The sequence below is a fragment of the Erigeron canadensis genome, chromosome 8, assembly GCF_010389155.1.
Source record: "Erigeron canadensis isolate Cc75 chromosome 8, C_canadensis_v1, whole genome shotgun sequence".
Taxonomy (NCBI): domain Eukaryota; kingdom Viridiplantae; phylum Streptophyta; class Magnoliopsida; order Asterales; family Asteraceae; genus Erigeron; species Erigeron canadensis.
The window spans coordinates 32,207,206-32,222,557 of NC_057768.1; the positions used below are offsets into that span (position 1 = coordinate 32,207,206).

At 35.8% G+C, this 15,352-nt stretch overlaps 1 protein-coding gene across 1 annotated transcript; it reads left to right on the top strand.

The window, feature by feature from the left end:
* The first annotated feature begins 1,110 nt into the window (after nt 1-1,110).
* Nucleotides 1,111-13,297, top strand: LOC122609799. The gene is made up of 10 exons (XM_043782740.1): nt 1,111-1,222; nt 2,654-2,755; nt 5,319-5,684; nt 6,247-8,639; nt 8,842-8,987; nt 9,108-11,063; nt 11,606-11,654; nt 11,739-11,953; nt 12,036-12,143; nt 12,694-13,297. The coding sequence occupies exons 3-10, from the start codon at nt 5,492-5,494 to the stop codon at nt 12,920-12,922; spliced, it is 5,289 nt and encodes a 1,762-aa protein (XP_043638675.1). The 5' UTR covers nt 1,111-1,222; nt 2,654-2,755; nt 5,319-5,491; the 3' UTR covers nt 12,923-13,297.
* The last annotated feature ends 2,055 nt before the right edge of the window (nt 13,298-15,352 follow it).

The following is a 15,352-nucleotide window of genomic DNA, read 5'->3' on the forward strand; positions in this document are numbered from 1 at the left end:
CATTAAACGAAAAGATAAAAACAAAATATTTAGAACTTAAAAATTAAGGCGTCTCCTAAATAATTATAAGGTAGTACAAATCTATAATAAACTTTACACTTTTTGTTTCTCTTTTTTTTTCCAATTACTATTTAACATTAAATTCTTATGTTATTGTTATTATTATTAGCTCTTTTAATTTAGTTTGTTGATCATTATAGGTTCATTATGGCTTCTTAAACCCTCACATATTCTCAACCCTAAGAAAAAACCTATGTCCAAAAAGAAGAAAATCAAAACGTTCGAGATGGTCTTTGCTGATGAATTGATATGTATTTTTCAAATTATATAGTTTACACTTTTTATTTAACTAAAGCTGGAAAAAAAGTAAACTAGAATCAATATTTATATGAAGTTAATTTTCATATGTTTCTTCTTTAACTTTCGTATTGATTAACTTGTGATATTGGTCATACACTTTTTGTTTATCTTTTATTTAACTAGAGTTGTAAAAAAAAGGTAAACTGAAATCAATATTTATATGGAATTAATTTTCATATGTTTTTTCTTTAGCTTTCGTATTCTTAAGTTGTAATATTGATTTGGTCATACACTTTTTATTTCACAATTATTATAAGATTTATATAATTTGAGACTATCAGCTCTAGTATAGATTTATATTAAAATTGCTGATATGTAAATGTAAACATTTGATATTTAAATTTTGTGTTTTCAATGTAAGTTGGAGCCTTATTAAAATTTATTAAATCTTAAAAAGAAACTATTAGTTCATACCATTCTATCATCGACGATTTGTTGGGTCGGTTGGTGAGTAAAAAAAACCGAGAGGGATGCAGGTAACTCGGCGCGGGATTGGTGTGATTCGGACTAAAAAACCCAAACCCGTTTCTAAAAAGCTGGTGTGAACCGGACGTAAGTTGGCCTTGACTCTTGCAATCTTTTCAGTTTCAGCCACCACCCAAACCACAGAGGCTCGTAACAATCCAAACCTTAAGCCTCGTAACCGAACCAAAACAGCTCCCATTCTAACAGTTCGTTGAAATTTTCACAAAAACTCGATCACTTTATCTTTCTCTCTCTCTCTCTCTCATCATTATTTCCCCCAATTTTTTTTTCAATTCACAGATTCATTCAAACCCTAATTTCCCATTCATATATCTATACATCTATATCTATATATAAACCTCCGATTACAATCAGTTTATCTTTTGCTTCAAATGTTGTAAGTATAGCTCACATACTCTCACTCACTTTTATTTTATTTATATTATATATGTGTGTGTAAATAGAAATATCTGTATCTATCTAGTATCTATCTAGTATATATATATATTAAAACCCTAGGTATTTAATTTCTCTATTGTATTATATAAAAAAGCAACAGCTTTTTGATTTAGTTTCAACTTTTCTAGAAAAAAGGAATCGGCTTTACTGTATTTATGTTTATCTTCTTCTTGTTGCTTTTACTTTTTTTTTATTAAAATTTTTTTATTAGTTTATTTATAAGGTTAGTGAATTTGATTACTTTTATCTTAGATTGTGAAGATTTTTTGTGTTTTAGTAAGTTTTTAAATCTGTTAGGTAGGTAGTTTTATTTGTGAAATGTATGTATTATGCTGAATTTTAAGTTGTTAGATTTTGCGTGTTAGGGTCATTTTTGGTAGCTTTTTTTCCCCCCTTATAGGTTGTGCATACGTAATTACGGTTTTGATTTTGATTAAATTGTGTTGAAAGGTTGTTTCTTTGAGTCTTTAAGTAAGTTTAGGCTTTTTTTTTCACCAAGTAATTGCTCGGGTAGCTTTACCGATATGGCTATATAGGTGCTTTTATTATTATATACGGTTCATATATTATGATCAGATTGGAGGTTGATCACTTAGGGAAGAAAGACTTGTGAGAGATTGTGTATATATTAAAAGATATTGTTTACTTTTTTAGAGTTGATATGAGTCCACTATAGCCTACAATAAATGCCACAGGCTTGCAGTTCAGGATGTTGGGAAACAATTTGTTTCATACAAAGTTCTACTGTTTTGATTCATTTACTCTAATCTGTATAAATTTCTGATCTTGAATGTCTTTTGTTTAGCGCGTCATATATATCTTTTGTTTTTTTTTTGTAGAATAAGGTATAAGTGAAGTAGGATTTTTTTTAGTTTGAATAGCAAAGTAAGGATTTGAGCGTTTAAAGGTGTTTTTTCGGAGGATTTGAGCAAGGAGACAACAAGATTTAGCTAGTTACCTGCGTTGCAGGAAGGTCTTTTGTAGTCTAGGTGCATTGTTAGAGCTCTGTTGGACTTACTAAGAGAGTAAGAGATTATGCAAGTTTAGTGGAGCTCTTAGTCCTTTGCTTCTGCTGTTAATGTATACTTTGTAATGTGTAATGAGTAATGATATTAAGGTTGCTTTTGCTATCATTGTAAGCCTGTCCTGTTAAGGTTGTGCCAGATATTGCTTGTAGATTAATCCTTTATGATATCTTGTGCCTCTTAAATCATTTTATTTTATCATCGTAGATAGAGGTTACTCTTGCCTTTTTTTTGCTAATGACTTGGCAAACAATGTTGTATTAGCTAAAAGTATATTATGTTTTTATATATTTTTCCTGACATTTCTCATTTTAACTGTGCTGTTTTTGTTGGTTTTTATGCAGCTATTAGTAAGCAGCCAAATAAAAAGATTAATATTCCTTGAAAGGCATCTGTTGAAATCATAACGATTAACTCCCGAGACAAGAAATTTTCTCGTGATTAATGTAAGTACTTTCTGGCTTATACATCACTGTCATGTTTACTCTTGTTGTTTCGGATATATATGTTATGTAAGTATATTTAGTGCAGGCATATAAGTTTAGTGATACTGAATTTAGTATATCTTTAATCTAGTAAATGCAAGTTATGTTAAATTGAAAATAAACTAACATAGCATAATATAATTTTAACTCTTCCTCTTACACAACTACCATAGACCAGTGTTGGACGGCGTAATCCCCAACCCTTTAGCCGCGTATTATTGCTGAAAAACTTGAAACAAATCTGGATGCCGCACATTGCGAGGGCACAATTTCTAGTCTATTCTCAGTCTCATCTATGAATTGGAATTTAACTTAGGAAAGGCTAGTGAAATATTTCTTTCGTTTTTAATATTTTTATTTCTCTAATAGCTTTGACAAAAAAGTCAAAAACTTAATGCTTTTGTTTATGCCATATAATACCTATATTGAGTAATATCCTAATGTAGGGCTTGACATGAACTATTTAGATAAGCTTTTTTGCATCACCATATCTTTGTATTGGAAATGTCTTATTAATTAATGAAGCCAATGAATGAGTTAGCCTACTTTTTGTACACGTTATATAATTTTTTTTCTCATACTCCATATTATTCAGTTATAGCATTTGCTGCCTATCTTAGTGGAGGGTTTGCATAGAGCAAACATTCATTTTTTACATGGTGCTGTTAGGAATTAAACTACACACACACATGTAGACACAAGAACAGGAAAATAAAGAATGAAGGACACAAGAGATTTAACGTGGTATCTCACACTAAACTGTGTGAACTAATCCACGAACTGCAGTTAGAAGATTTTATTAAAGCTTTTTGCCTCTAATCTCTCACTCTGGAATTACTAGTACATAACAACTACGAGTATATATAATACATAGATTATGGTTAGTAACTTGATCCCCAAGTTACCAAGCATACTGCGCCTAAGTAAATTAAGGGGCTTGCTGTAACAGCCTTCTAAACTGGGCTTATACAATCAAGTCTTTATAAACCCAACAGGTATGTGGTGTATAATCAATTTATTCTTTATTTCTTATATGAAACATCAAAAATGTTAGTGACATCTACGGAAATAGGTTGTAAGTTGTAAAGTTCTTAATAATCAAGAGAGAGATCATTGTGTTACTTGATTAGTGTTACAACTTAAATACTTAAACCTGCTTATTGCTTAAGTTGGCTTCCTTCTCTATGTGAAGGTAAAATTAGAAAACTAAAAACTATGCCGATGTTAGTGGCAGAATAAAATATGTTTTAACAAATGTGCCGCTTAAAAAGGACAAGTGGAGAATGAAGTGGCATATAGTAAGATACATTTGACTTTGTTTCGTTGCCTTGCCAAAATCACTACAGGAGGTCACATACACCTCATTGCTTGGACTCTAGATAGTTGATACTAAAGCTGACGTTTGAACTGGGATTTTATTTGCATGATAATGTTTTAATTTAACCCATTTTTGGGCCTAGAAGATAACCCTTAAAAGCTGCTGGTGCCTTTTGAGTAGTTCGTTTGATCCTTTACAGTTATTTTACGGATTGTATCTTTTAAAAAGCTTTTTACAGAGTTTCTAATGCAGCTCGTCAACATGAACCCTATGAACAGTTTCACAGATCAATGTTTGTTCTTGAATATGCTGCTTTTTTCTAGCGAATATTTGGAGTGCAAAAGTCAATTCATTTTTTACCTCAAATTATTATCCATCACTTATTTGCATGTTAGCAATTTGGTTTTATGGAGCATTGATAACTGATTTTTAGTGTTCAATTTCAAGCAATCCTTAAACTTGTGTATGTGGTCTGTATTACAGTATCTCAATGAGAGGGACTGATTATTGCTTGTTGCATTTTACATGATTTTTCGTTATTGTTCTCTTCTTATAATAACAAAAATGCCAATAAAGAAGAGTCTTGTATTAATTTTGAGTCATATTGAGACCGCTTCTATTGTTTTATATAAGGGGAAGGGGGAAATAATCTGATGCATAAATCTAATGTGAAACTAAGACAAAAAAGAAAAATTACATTTTCGTCCTTCTAGCTCTTAGTAATTATGGAATTACTTCTTCATTTTGTCATAACTTAAAGCACCATCTATGAAGTTAATTGCCGTGATTATTTTTAAGGATATATCACCCTTGCATAATGTCTTTTATGTATAAAGGAGATATCTTTCTTGTATTCCTTCTCATACATTTTTAAGTGCAGAGATCAAGTGTACTGTAATCGTTATGTTCTATTATGTTTAAATTTATGATATGCTTCATCTAATTTTCTGATTTAGTTAGAGTCTAGAATTATCTTCTGGACTAGGAGTTGTACACTGAACTTGACTTTAATCAATCACCAGACACACACACATATATATATATATTCAAGTATAACATGCGGTGATGCGGATGATGTCTTGGCCACATTTCACATCACATTTTTTTGTTATGGATTTGTTTTGAAAATATGTATACAGAATATGGCTTTTTTGGCAACAGTTTTATTGTTGGCTGATTATCCAAACACTCGATTTTAATACGCAGGATTAATTCAAAGGATTGGCAAACTTAATGGAAGCGTGACACCACGTTACTTGAAATACATACACACTTAAAAAAACTGGGTTTGAAGGTGGTTGATATTTCTTGATTTTACATACTTCTAGAAGGTACACAACATCTTGTTTTAGCCTCAAATATTGGGGCCTAAATCATTAATGCCTGGCAACGGAGTTGGGGACAGGGTTCACAATTTCTTCGCACAAGACAACCTGTCCCAGAGTTCACGATCTCAGGTTGCCGATGGGAATTGGCCCATAAATGACAATTTGTGGGGCGGTAATCAGAAACAGTTTGGCGTGTCAGATTCCAGTCCAAGAAACTACAGTCCACAACAGTCACAACAGTCAGGTAACACTAATGGCTTTTAAGTAGAACTTAATGGGATATTTAGTTTTTAGTCGGTTTTCAAGTTATATCTTCAGCTCTTTTTGTAGGTGAAAATAAAAATATTAAAATTGGATAGTTGGACAGATTGTGTGGGTTCGGGTATATGTTGAAAAGCATGCATTCTGGAATGGGTAATTTTTATAACGGGTTAAAACTGGTTGGGATGGTCTACCATAAACACTTTCTTGTCCATTTCTGATGAACATTTATTGATAGTTAATGTATCAGGTATGGTTACAAAAGCATTATAATTACATATCAATCTAATTTATTTTTGGTGTAATGGTTACAAAGGTTGTAAGAATTGAATATACTTTCAACCTGCTCGACCCATTTGGCCAAATTAAATTTTCTGTTAAGAATTTGGGAGGTCAAATATAGCTAGAATCAACTCACTTTCAGGTAAAGGGTTTGACATCACCAACGCTAGTTATGACTTGATATTTTTGTTAGATCTGGTAATTGTATGAAATTGGAATAACTAACTTTGACCCTATTGTCACCATTTTTTGTGCATAAGCAGACACTGAGAGAGGACATGGGGGTCAACGCGTTCCAGACCCACATATTTTCAACATTACACAAACAAATGCAAGGCCTGAGTTTGCTAGAAATGTCTCCCAGTCTCATCATGAACAGCCAAGTTCGAATGGCTACATGTATGGACGCCAAAATTTTCAAGCAAGACCTGACGAAGCAAATTTTATGGGTGTGGATACAGAATATGGTCGAAGTAATATGAACCAAAGGGGGCTTCCTTTTTATGAATCTCAGCAAGAAGCCGTTTCTGAACAACCTCCAAAAAATCCATTTAGATCAGAGACGTCGGAAGCTCATGGTAGTTTTGACCTTTTCGGTGGTCAACATCAGGCAAATAGTCAGCATCCAGGTTTTCTGCAACCGTTACAACCACAGCAGTCAGGATTTGGTGACATACAGCAACTACAACAGCAACTGATGCTCAGGAAGATGCAAGAGCTTCAAAGGCAACAGGAGCTTCAAAGGCAACAGGAGCTTCAAAGGCAACAAGAAGTTCAAAGGCAACAAGAAGTTCAAAGGCAACAAGAGGTACAAAGGCAGCATGAGGTTCAAAGGCAACACGGTCTTCAAAGGCAACAAGGGATTCAAAGGCAACAAGAGCTTCAAAGGCAACAAGAACTTCAAAGGCAACATGAACTTCAAAGACAACAAGAGCTTCAAAGGCAAGAGGACATTCGACAACAAAGTTCATCTAATCATGCTTCTCCTTTTGCTAGACAACAGGCATCTGGAAGCCAGGCACACATGCTTGTTAATGGCAATCCAAATTCTGATTCTTCTGGTTATGGTTGGGCTGAGCCTGCATCAGGTAACTCAAATTGGTTGCACCGTGCTTCTTCAGCCATGCCACCTGATCAGGGTCAACCACAGCGGTCCATGGGTTTTGCCCAGCAGCATGCGGAACCATCTCTATACGGGGTTCCTGTGTCTTCCTCAAGAGGGCCTCTAAACCATCATCCTCACAGCAATTCGTTTCCTGGGAGTAATTTTGCTGCAATTCCAGGTAAAGGTTTATTTGGCAGCACTTTTGGTCAAGGGTCAAACACCAGGATGGAGGTAGACCACATTCAGCAACTAAATGCGCCATCAAGTACATCTGTGCAGGATTCTACTGCAGAGATGTTAGAGGATAAATCAGCAACAGATGCAGCTTCTTTAGATCCTGATGAAGAAAAAATTTTGTTTGGTTCAGATGATAACATCTGGGAAGCCTTTGGCAATAGCAAAAACATGAGTGGAGGTGTGTCAAGTTTGCTGGATGATAACGAGTTCGCTAGTGGTTTGCCTTCTCTTCAGAGTGGTAGTTGGAGTGCTCTGATGCAATCCGCGGTGGCAGAAACTTCTAGCAATGATGTACAAGAAGAATGGCCCGACTTGAATTTTCAGAATTCTGAATTGCCACCTGCGAAACAGTCTTCTCCATATGAAGACAGTGGGAAACATCAAGCAGCTTCGCATGATATTAGCCTGCCTAATAGGAATGCTAATGTTAATAATAAGCATCATAGTATCTTGGGCTTTCAGGATCATAGTAAAAATAATCCATATGCGCAAATGAACCAACCTTCTCCTGGAGGAAGCAATTGGTTAAACCGTGGAACTTTTCAAAAGGCAGATTCTAAAGAAAACAGAGTATATACAAATTCTGTACCAGGCCAGCGGACTTCTCAGAGTTCTGGAACAAGCCAACCAATAAATAAACAAAATCATTGGATTACCAACGAGTCTATTCCATCTTCCGTAAGCACTGGATTTAATATGAATGAGAATGACAATTCATTACAGCAATCGCAGAATAATGATTGGAAGAGAGCAACACTGAGTAACACTGCTGTTGCGTCGAACTTAAGCAACTCGCAGGGTGGCAATCATTCGAACCAGTTCTTGCCAAACAACCATCATCTTAATCTGTGGAAACATGTTGATTCCTCGGTGAAATCTAAAGGGAGTGAGAACTCAGAGATATCAAGGAGTCGTCTGAGTAGGGGTCCGCAGGTATCTGAATCATCATTTAATAGTTCAGATAAGGAGGATCTAAAGACGCACGAGATGGAGAGCAGCAGTAGAAGGGAGAACTCTAATGACAGCTACAGGTCCAGCTCATCTCACCTTCCTAGTACTGTTGGCCCCAGAGAAAAATCAGCATCAGATGCTGGTGACCCAAGAACAAAACAAATAATATCTAATCAGGCAAGTAGGATGACGTCAGGTCCACGGAAGTTTCAGTATCATCCTATGGGAAACCTTGATGAGGATGTTGGAATGCCCTTTGGAACTAGACAAGATGCCATTACAAAGGCCATGTCTCTGCAGCAGTCTCAAGGATTAGGAGGTCAGGATCAAGGAAATTTTGGACATGCCAGAAGTAGTGGCCAGGTCTGTAAAATTTGGTTAAAGTTTACTTGTGAACGGGTGTCTGGTATTTGCCATACTTTAAACGGGTCATATGGCCAACGTAATAAAATAAATTATAAGTAAATCTCCCGAACCAGTCAAAAGTCATTTTTATATCTTGTCACCTGTCGTATATACATCATAGTTTGTCTTTTTGATGATATGACCACCGTTCTCTCTTCAGGTGCATGTAGCGAAGCTTGAAGAAGTTCCCAAAGTATCTGATGAAATGCATTTCAAGGGCATGATTCCGGGTCATGTGTCAAATATTTTTGCTTCCCATGACAGATCTGGAGGTTTATCCACGGCTGACAAAGCTTCTCAACCTAGGTATGGTTGAATTACCCCCTCCCCCCTTTTTTTTCTCTTTTTGTTCTATAATACAAATGTAAGAGAATGTATAAGAGGTTGCATGTCATTTATTGATATTTGGATTGTTGAATTTACCAGCCAAAATATGTTGGAGCTTCTTCACAAGGTGGATCAATCAAGGGACCATGGAACGCCAAGGCATATGACCTCCATGGAACCGAATTTGTCGTCAGATGTGCCTGAACCAGAAAACTCTGATGGATCTTTTGGTGGCAATCAGAGAAGTCAGTCATCCAACTCTCAGGGGATTGGTTTACAGCTGGGACCACCTTCACAACTATTACCGATGGCTATGCAGGCGGTTAAACCTAATCTTCAGAGTCAGGCTCAAGCCCCTACTAATTCTAGAGGCAAGGGTCATGCAGAGCAGTCTCCTCTTCCTCCTCTCCAGGATGCGTCACATGGAGAATTAAATAGCAGCCGAATGATTATTTCAGGTCTAAATGAAAGTCAACCTGCAGGACATAAGATGATGACCAACTTTTCTGCAGCTTTAGGTTCCGAATTTGCTAATTCAAAAGGTCAGCTTCATAACCATATAACGGTTGGCAATGAATCTTTCAATGGGCATATTCCCCAAATTAGGCAAACAGATGGCACCCATGGAAGATCACTTAGCTCTGGGCTTCATGTTAATGCTGCATCAAGCGAAAAAGTACAGTTTTCACAATCTTCAACAGGGGAGAAGTTATCTAACTCTCAGCCTGGTGCTGTTTCTAGTGTGCCTCAACAAGGTGGATTCTCAAAAATGTTGCCCAATGCATGGTCAAATCTCCAAAGTCACCAAATGTTTCCAGCATCTCAAGCTCGTAAAAGTCAATTAAATATTGTGGAATCAACTTCTTTAGGCCAGCAGAATATAGAGGAACAAGAAGCAGATAAGAGAGGAAATAGTATGTCTAAGCATGGTGCAATGCAGGGGATTACTTTTACTAGGGAGCAGTCAATTGAAAATGCTGACCGAGGTCAAATGATGAATGGACTGGCAGCTGGAACTGATTCCATTAATATGCCTTCTGCTGATCCTTCAGCTCTTAACTCTACTGCAGCTCAAAAAGATCTTGAAGCGTTTGGTCGTTCTTTAAAGCCGAATAATTTTAAGCAACAATTTTCGTTGCTGGATCAAATGAAGGCTGTGCAGAATACCGACAATGACCCAAATAGTAGGGTATTGAAGAGATTGAAAGATTCAGATAATATATTGGGTGGTCAAGTACCTGTCCCGCCTGGAGGTTCTTTAATACCAAGATTTGCGGGACCATCAGATAGCGTTGACCGGAATGTGGCTTCTTTATCTGCTAATATACCTTCAAAAGATGTGTCTGTATCTGATCAAAATGGATCTCAAAGTGGCACACCTAGTAAAATCATGACTTCTGCTAAAATTGAGCACTCGCACATGAGTCCTGAAATGTCTTCAGCTTGGTTTGAAAAATATGGAGCATCTAGAAGTGGTCAGATGGTGTCGCAAAGATTTGACAATGCCAGGACAGCTGAGCAGTCATTTAATATGGGGAAAGTTTTGGGTAGTGTTGACCGGAATATGACTTCTCTACGTACTAATCTAGTTTCTAAAGATGTACCTGGATCTGAACAAAATGGATCTCAAAGTGTCATTCCTGGTAACATCATGACTTCTGGTAAAATTGAACGCTCGCACATAAATTCCCAAATGGCTCCACCCTGGTTAGAAAAACCTGGAACATCTAAAAGTGGTCAGATGGTGTCACAAGGAACCGATGCTGCAAGGACTATTGGACAGACATTTAACGTGGGGAAAGTTTTGGGTAGTTTAGAGGCACATGATTCAAAGGAGCTAGCAAATGCTGCAGCTGATACCAATCAAGGGGGTGTTATCTTCAAAACTCTAGTAACACCATCTGTGGTGGCTGAGCAATTTCCCACTCCCCTGCTGCACTTGAATGCTGGCGCTCAAAATTTGGTTACCCTGAGGCCAAAAAAACGAAAGCGCTCAACAAATCATTCTTGGATCAAGGAAGTATCGGGGGGTAGTAAAAATCTTCAAGACATTTGGTGCGTGTGAAAGAGATTTATCTATATCTATCTATCTATATATATATATTATATATATATATATGTAGCTATTAGACCTGGCTAATCTGTGGGTTTGGGAAGTTAGATGGATCAAATCAGTAATATTTTGGTACAGGTCGAAACATTTGATCTACACTGTGTTGACCTGGAACATTTTTTGTCCAATATGGGATTTATGGTTTTGATGAAAAAGGTGTCTCGAATATGATTGCAAAACTTATAATTTTCAGTAGTAATTAGTTCTGGAGGTTTATGCTCAAAGAGTAAAACCTGGATGACTTTTGTTTCATTTGACCTGTTTCTTGTAAGGTATTTTTTTTTATCATACCATGTTTGACCCATAAAGAGATGGAATGTAGCCTGAATCGACCTAGTCATAATACATAAGTCAATGGGATGAAGTTGCTACCTTTGTGAGATACATACACTAAAAACATAACCGCTCATATATATATATATATATATTTATATATATATCAAGATTGTTTTGTTAACCTGTTGCTTGGTTTATTTGCTTGCAGCACTGCTTCATTGGAGTGGACCAGAGCAACCAATCGATTGATGGAAAAGGCGGGGTTTCTCATGTGTTTATATTATTTTCAAGTTTTGTTTTTGTATTTTTTGTAGTTTCTAATAAGCATATGCTGGTGACAGGTTGAAGTTGATGGGGAAGTTATTGAAGATATACCGAGACCAAAGAGGCGCATTATTTTAGCTACACAGTTAATGCAGCAACTACTTCCCCCTCCAGAAAGCAGTGTTCTCTCAGAAGATGTCACTTCAAGCTATGAGAGAGTGGCATTTTACGCTACTCGATTGGCACTTGGAGATGCATGCAATCTTGTATCCTCTCATAACGGATCAAATCTGTAAGAATGAGTCTAAAAGTTTAGAACTTTCAAATTGTTCCTACTTATTAGGGATTCTTTATTTATTGCGGTGCAAATGCAGCCTCTCTGATGAAGGTGGAGAATCTGAGAGAATGGTTGAGCATCATTGTACAAAAGTTGTGGAAGACTGCATGAGTAAAACAACTAAGCTGGAAACTGATTTTTCAAGGTAACTTTTGAAGTCTTTATTTCTCTGAGTACTGTTGTCAATTTGTTCATATGCCTCAGAATTTTGCAATTATGCTATGTCTTTAGTCAAAAATACAATTATGCTTTTTATGTAAGACATTCATACTAGCTGCAATAGTTTACAAGAATGAGTTGAAGGATTGCTTACAAGAATGAGTTGAAGGATAAAAGGGACATGCTTAGTTTAAACTTTATTAGGTTTAAGATTCACATCCTGTAATGTTGTTAACAAAGGCTTCTGCTGTTGAGGCCAAATTGTTTAATATCTATAATGGTCCTTCAGAATATTAGTGTTTTTGGTCGATTTGATGCTTTGCTTGAAATGGGTTCAATATAGAAGTATCTTAGGATTACAAGTTTAAGTATAGCCACTTATACTGAAGAAATATGCTCGTATGGGCAATAAGTAGAGAGATTCGTTGTAGTTGGCATATGCAGTTTTTAACTTGTTGAAAAGTTGATAAGAAACCCAGTTAATACTTGGTTGCTATTCTATTAATCTTAATTTTTTAATTTTTAATCTGTGGCAGGCTGGATAAGAGGGCATCGATATTGGATCTAAGAGTGGAGTGTCAAGATCTAGAGAAGTTTTCTATAATTAATCGTTTTGCTAAGTTCCATGGAAGGGGGCAAGCAGATGCTGAAGCTTCATCATCTGATGCAGCTTCAAATATACCAAAACCTCCCCCCCAGAGATATGTTATTGCAGTCCAGTTACCCAAGAATCTTCCAGAGAGGGTACAATGCCTGTCATTATGATCTCTAATTATTTGACATTGCTCCTCATTACCCGTCTGCCCCTGATCAATTTTCTTGCACGCGACACTGAAGCGTGCACGATGGGACATAACATGAATGTATAAAATGCAGGAGAAAGTGAAATAGATTGTCATAAAAAAAACAAAGTGAATGGCAGTGTGGTCTTTAGCCTTTAGGTTGCATATTCCTGAGAAATACAAGTTCGTTTGGGCGGTAAATGTGAAACTGGATAGTTCAGCCAATTAGTTAGCAACATTCCATTTATAGTAGATAAAATGTTCTAAGTCTCTCATTTCTAAATGGATCAAATATGTATTTAGATGGGGTATTGTTATATGGCTGCAATATAATGGGGTTCCCAAAGTGTTTTCAGAATCCGTATTATTTGGTCTTTTTTTGCTTCAGATGGTTTTAGAACCCTGAAACAGTTGTGAGAAATGTTGAAGAAAATCTGGCACAAGATACGAAAAGTAGCGGCTGCCTTGTAGCATTATTGTAAAATTTAAAAGTTGGTAGCAAGAGGAAAAGTTGCTCTTTGTTTTTTGATACTACTATTATCTTCCTATAATTAAAATGAGAGCTTATCTATACTACGAATATAAATTTACTTTTTAACTTCCCAACATTTTATTTCAACATCGTACACATGATAATGAATGATATACCATACATCAATGCATAAAACTTTCTATCTCTTGCATAAATCATTTTATTCCTCTAATTCTTTTAAAAAATTTTATCTCAATAACCGTAAATCGATAAATTATAAAAATTATATGGGTGCTCTTAAAATTTCATGTTCTTTCATTAGAGATGTCATTCGATATGCTTTTGACGAATTTTTAAATTCGATGACGGAGCCCGTACGGCTAAGACATTTGACTATGACACTCTATGACATATCACCTCTTATGACTTATCACACTTTACGACCTATCACCCTTATCATTTTACCGCCACAACGTGCGGGTACTTGCTCTCGTTTGTTGAAAGGAGATTCCCAGTTTTAAAGTGTTAAGGTTTTCTAAAATACTGTTTAAGAGGTTTGCTCTGAAAAAGCTGAGAACTGAACAAGCCAATATCAAATTCAAATTATGTTTATGTATCCTAAACCTGGGTTTTATATTTTGTTTTTTGGTTTGATTATGAGTTAGATGTTGAATTTTGAGTTTAGTTTCTGGGTGCTTTTGTTTTTATATTTAACGAGAGAAAGGTACCCGCATGTTGTGCCGGTGATGTAATGACGGCGACGATGGTGGCGGTGACAGGTGGTGGTGGTGAGCGGCAATAGAGGCGGTATGACGGCGGCAGCAGTGGCGGTGTTGGCTGGTGTTGGCACGCGGCAGTAGCGACGGTGGTGACTGTGACAATTGCTAGCTGTGGTGGCGACAAGTAGTGGAAGTTATTGATGTAATGTGGCTATAATGTATTGTATATCATGCATTACAATATGTACATTGTTGAAACTTAAAATCAAATATTGAAATTTTAAGTTTAATATTAAAAAATCAAAAATAGATTTGTATTAAAATATTGGTACTGTCTGTCATAAAACTAGTATGAATTGAATCACAATTTATGTGCCTTGTCCAATCAGAAAACCTAACAAAGGCAGGAATGCTTATTAGCTGTAAAATCTATGTGATTTAAGTACTAATAATATGGGAAGCGATCTGTAAACAATCAATTTTTGACGACACACCACTAAGTGTGCTTTACAATGCATATTTGGTGGTGTATCGCCAAAAACTGCTGGTTTACAGATTCTATATATCCACAATTCCACATAGATTGGTTTTTCTATGAGAGTGTTATTAATACAACAAAATTTAGTCATTTACAACAAAGTACAAAACCTATTACACACTGTATAACTGTATCATGCAGGAATTGTTGTAGATGGTTGAAATTTGTTATAGAAATATCACTTCCTTTTTCTTATTTGCTGCGGTTTTAAAAGATTCACAACAAAGAGAAAGAATTGAAAATAGGGTAAATTACAAAAATCATACCTGAGGTTTGTTCGAAACTACACTGGTCATACCTACAATTTAAAAATTACGCGAGACATACCTATCATTGTCAAAAACTTACACTGACCATACTTATCGCTGACGGCCGTCTATTTGACCGTTAAGTCAAGTCACATGCCTTGCATGTGAGGTATCAAAATCGTAATTTCGTGTATACTTCAGGTATCATCTGTGTAATTTACTCTAATAAAAAATTATTAAGATATTTATATTTAGGAAAATGATAATGACAGCCCTTTAAGGGCTGTCACTAACAACATATTACATGCTTAAAAACTTGTATATTATATATTAAAAACCGCCCCCTGATTAACATAAGGGCTATCATTAACAAAACCCTTATATTTATATTTCAATTATTAAAGTGGGTAGATATTCTATATTAAATTTCATATAT

Bases quoted from the DNA above. Each gene is read 5' to 3' on its own strand.
- LOC122609799 (XM_043782740.1), top strand. From the start codon at position 5,492: ATGCCTGGCAACGGAGTTGGGGACAGGGTTCACAATTTCTTCGCACAA. The intron at 11,064-11,605 runs GTGCGTGTGAAA...ATTTGCTTGCAG, and splicing joins AAAAATCTTCAAGACATTTG to CACTGCTTCATTGGAGTGGA. The intron at 12,144-12,693 runs GTAACTTTTGAA...AATCTGTGGCAG, and splicing joins CTGGAAACTGATTTTTCAAG to GCTGGATAAGAGGGCATCGA.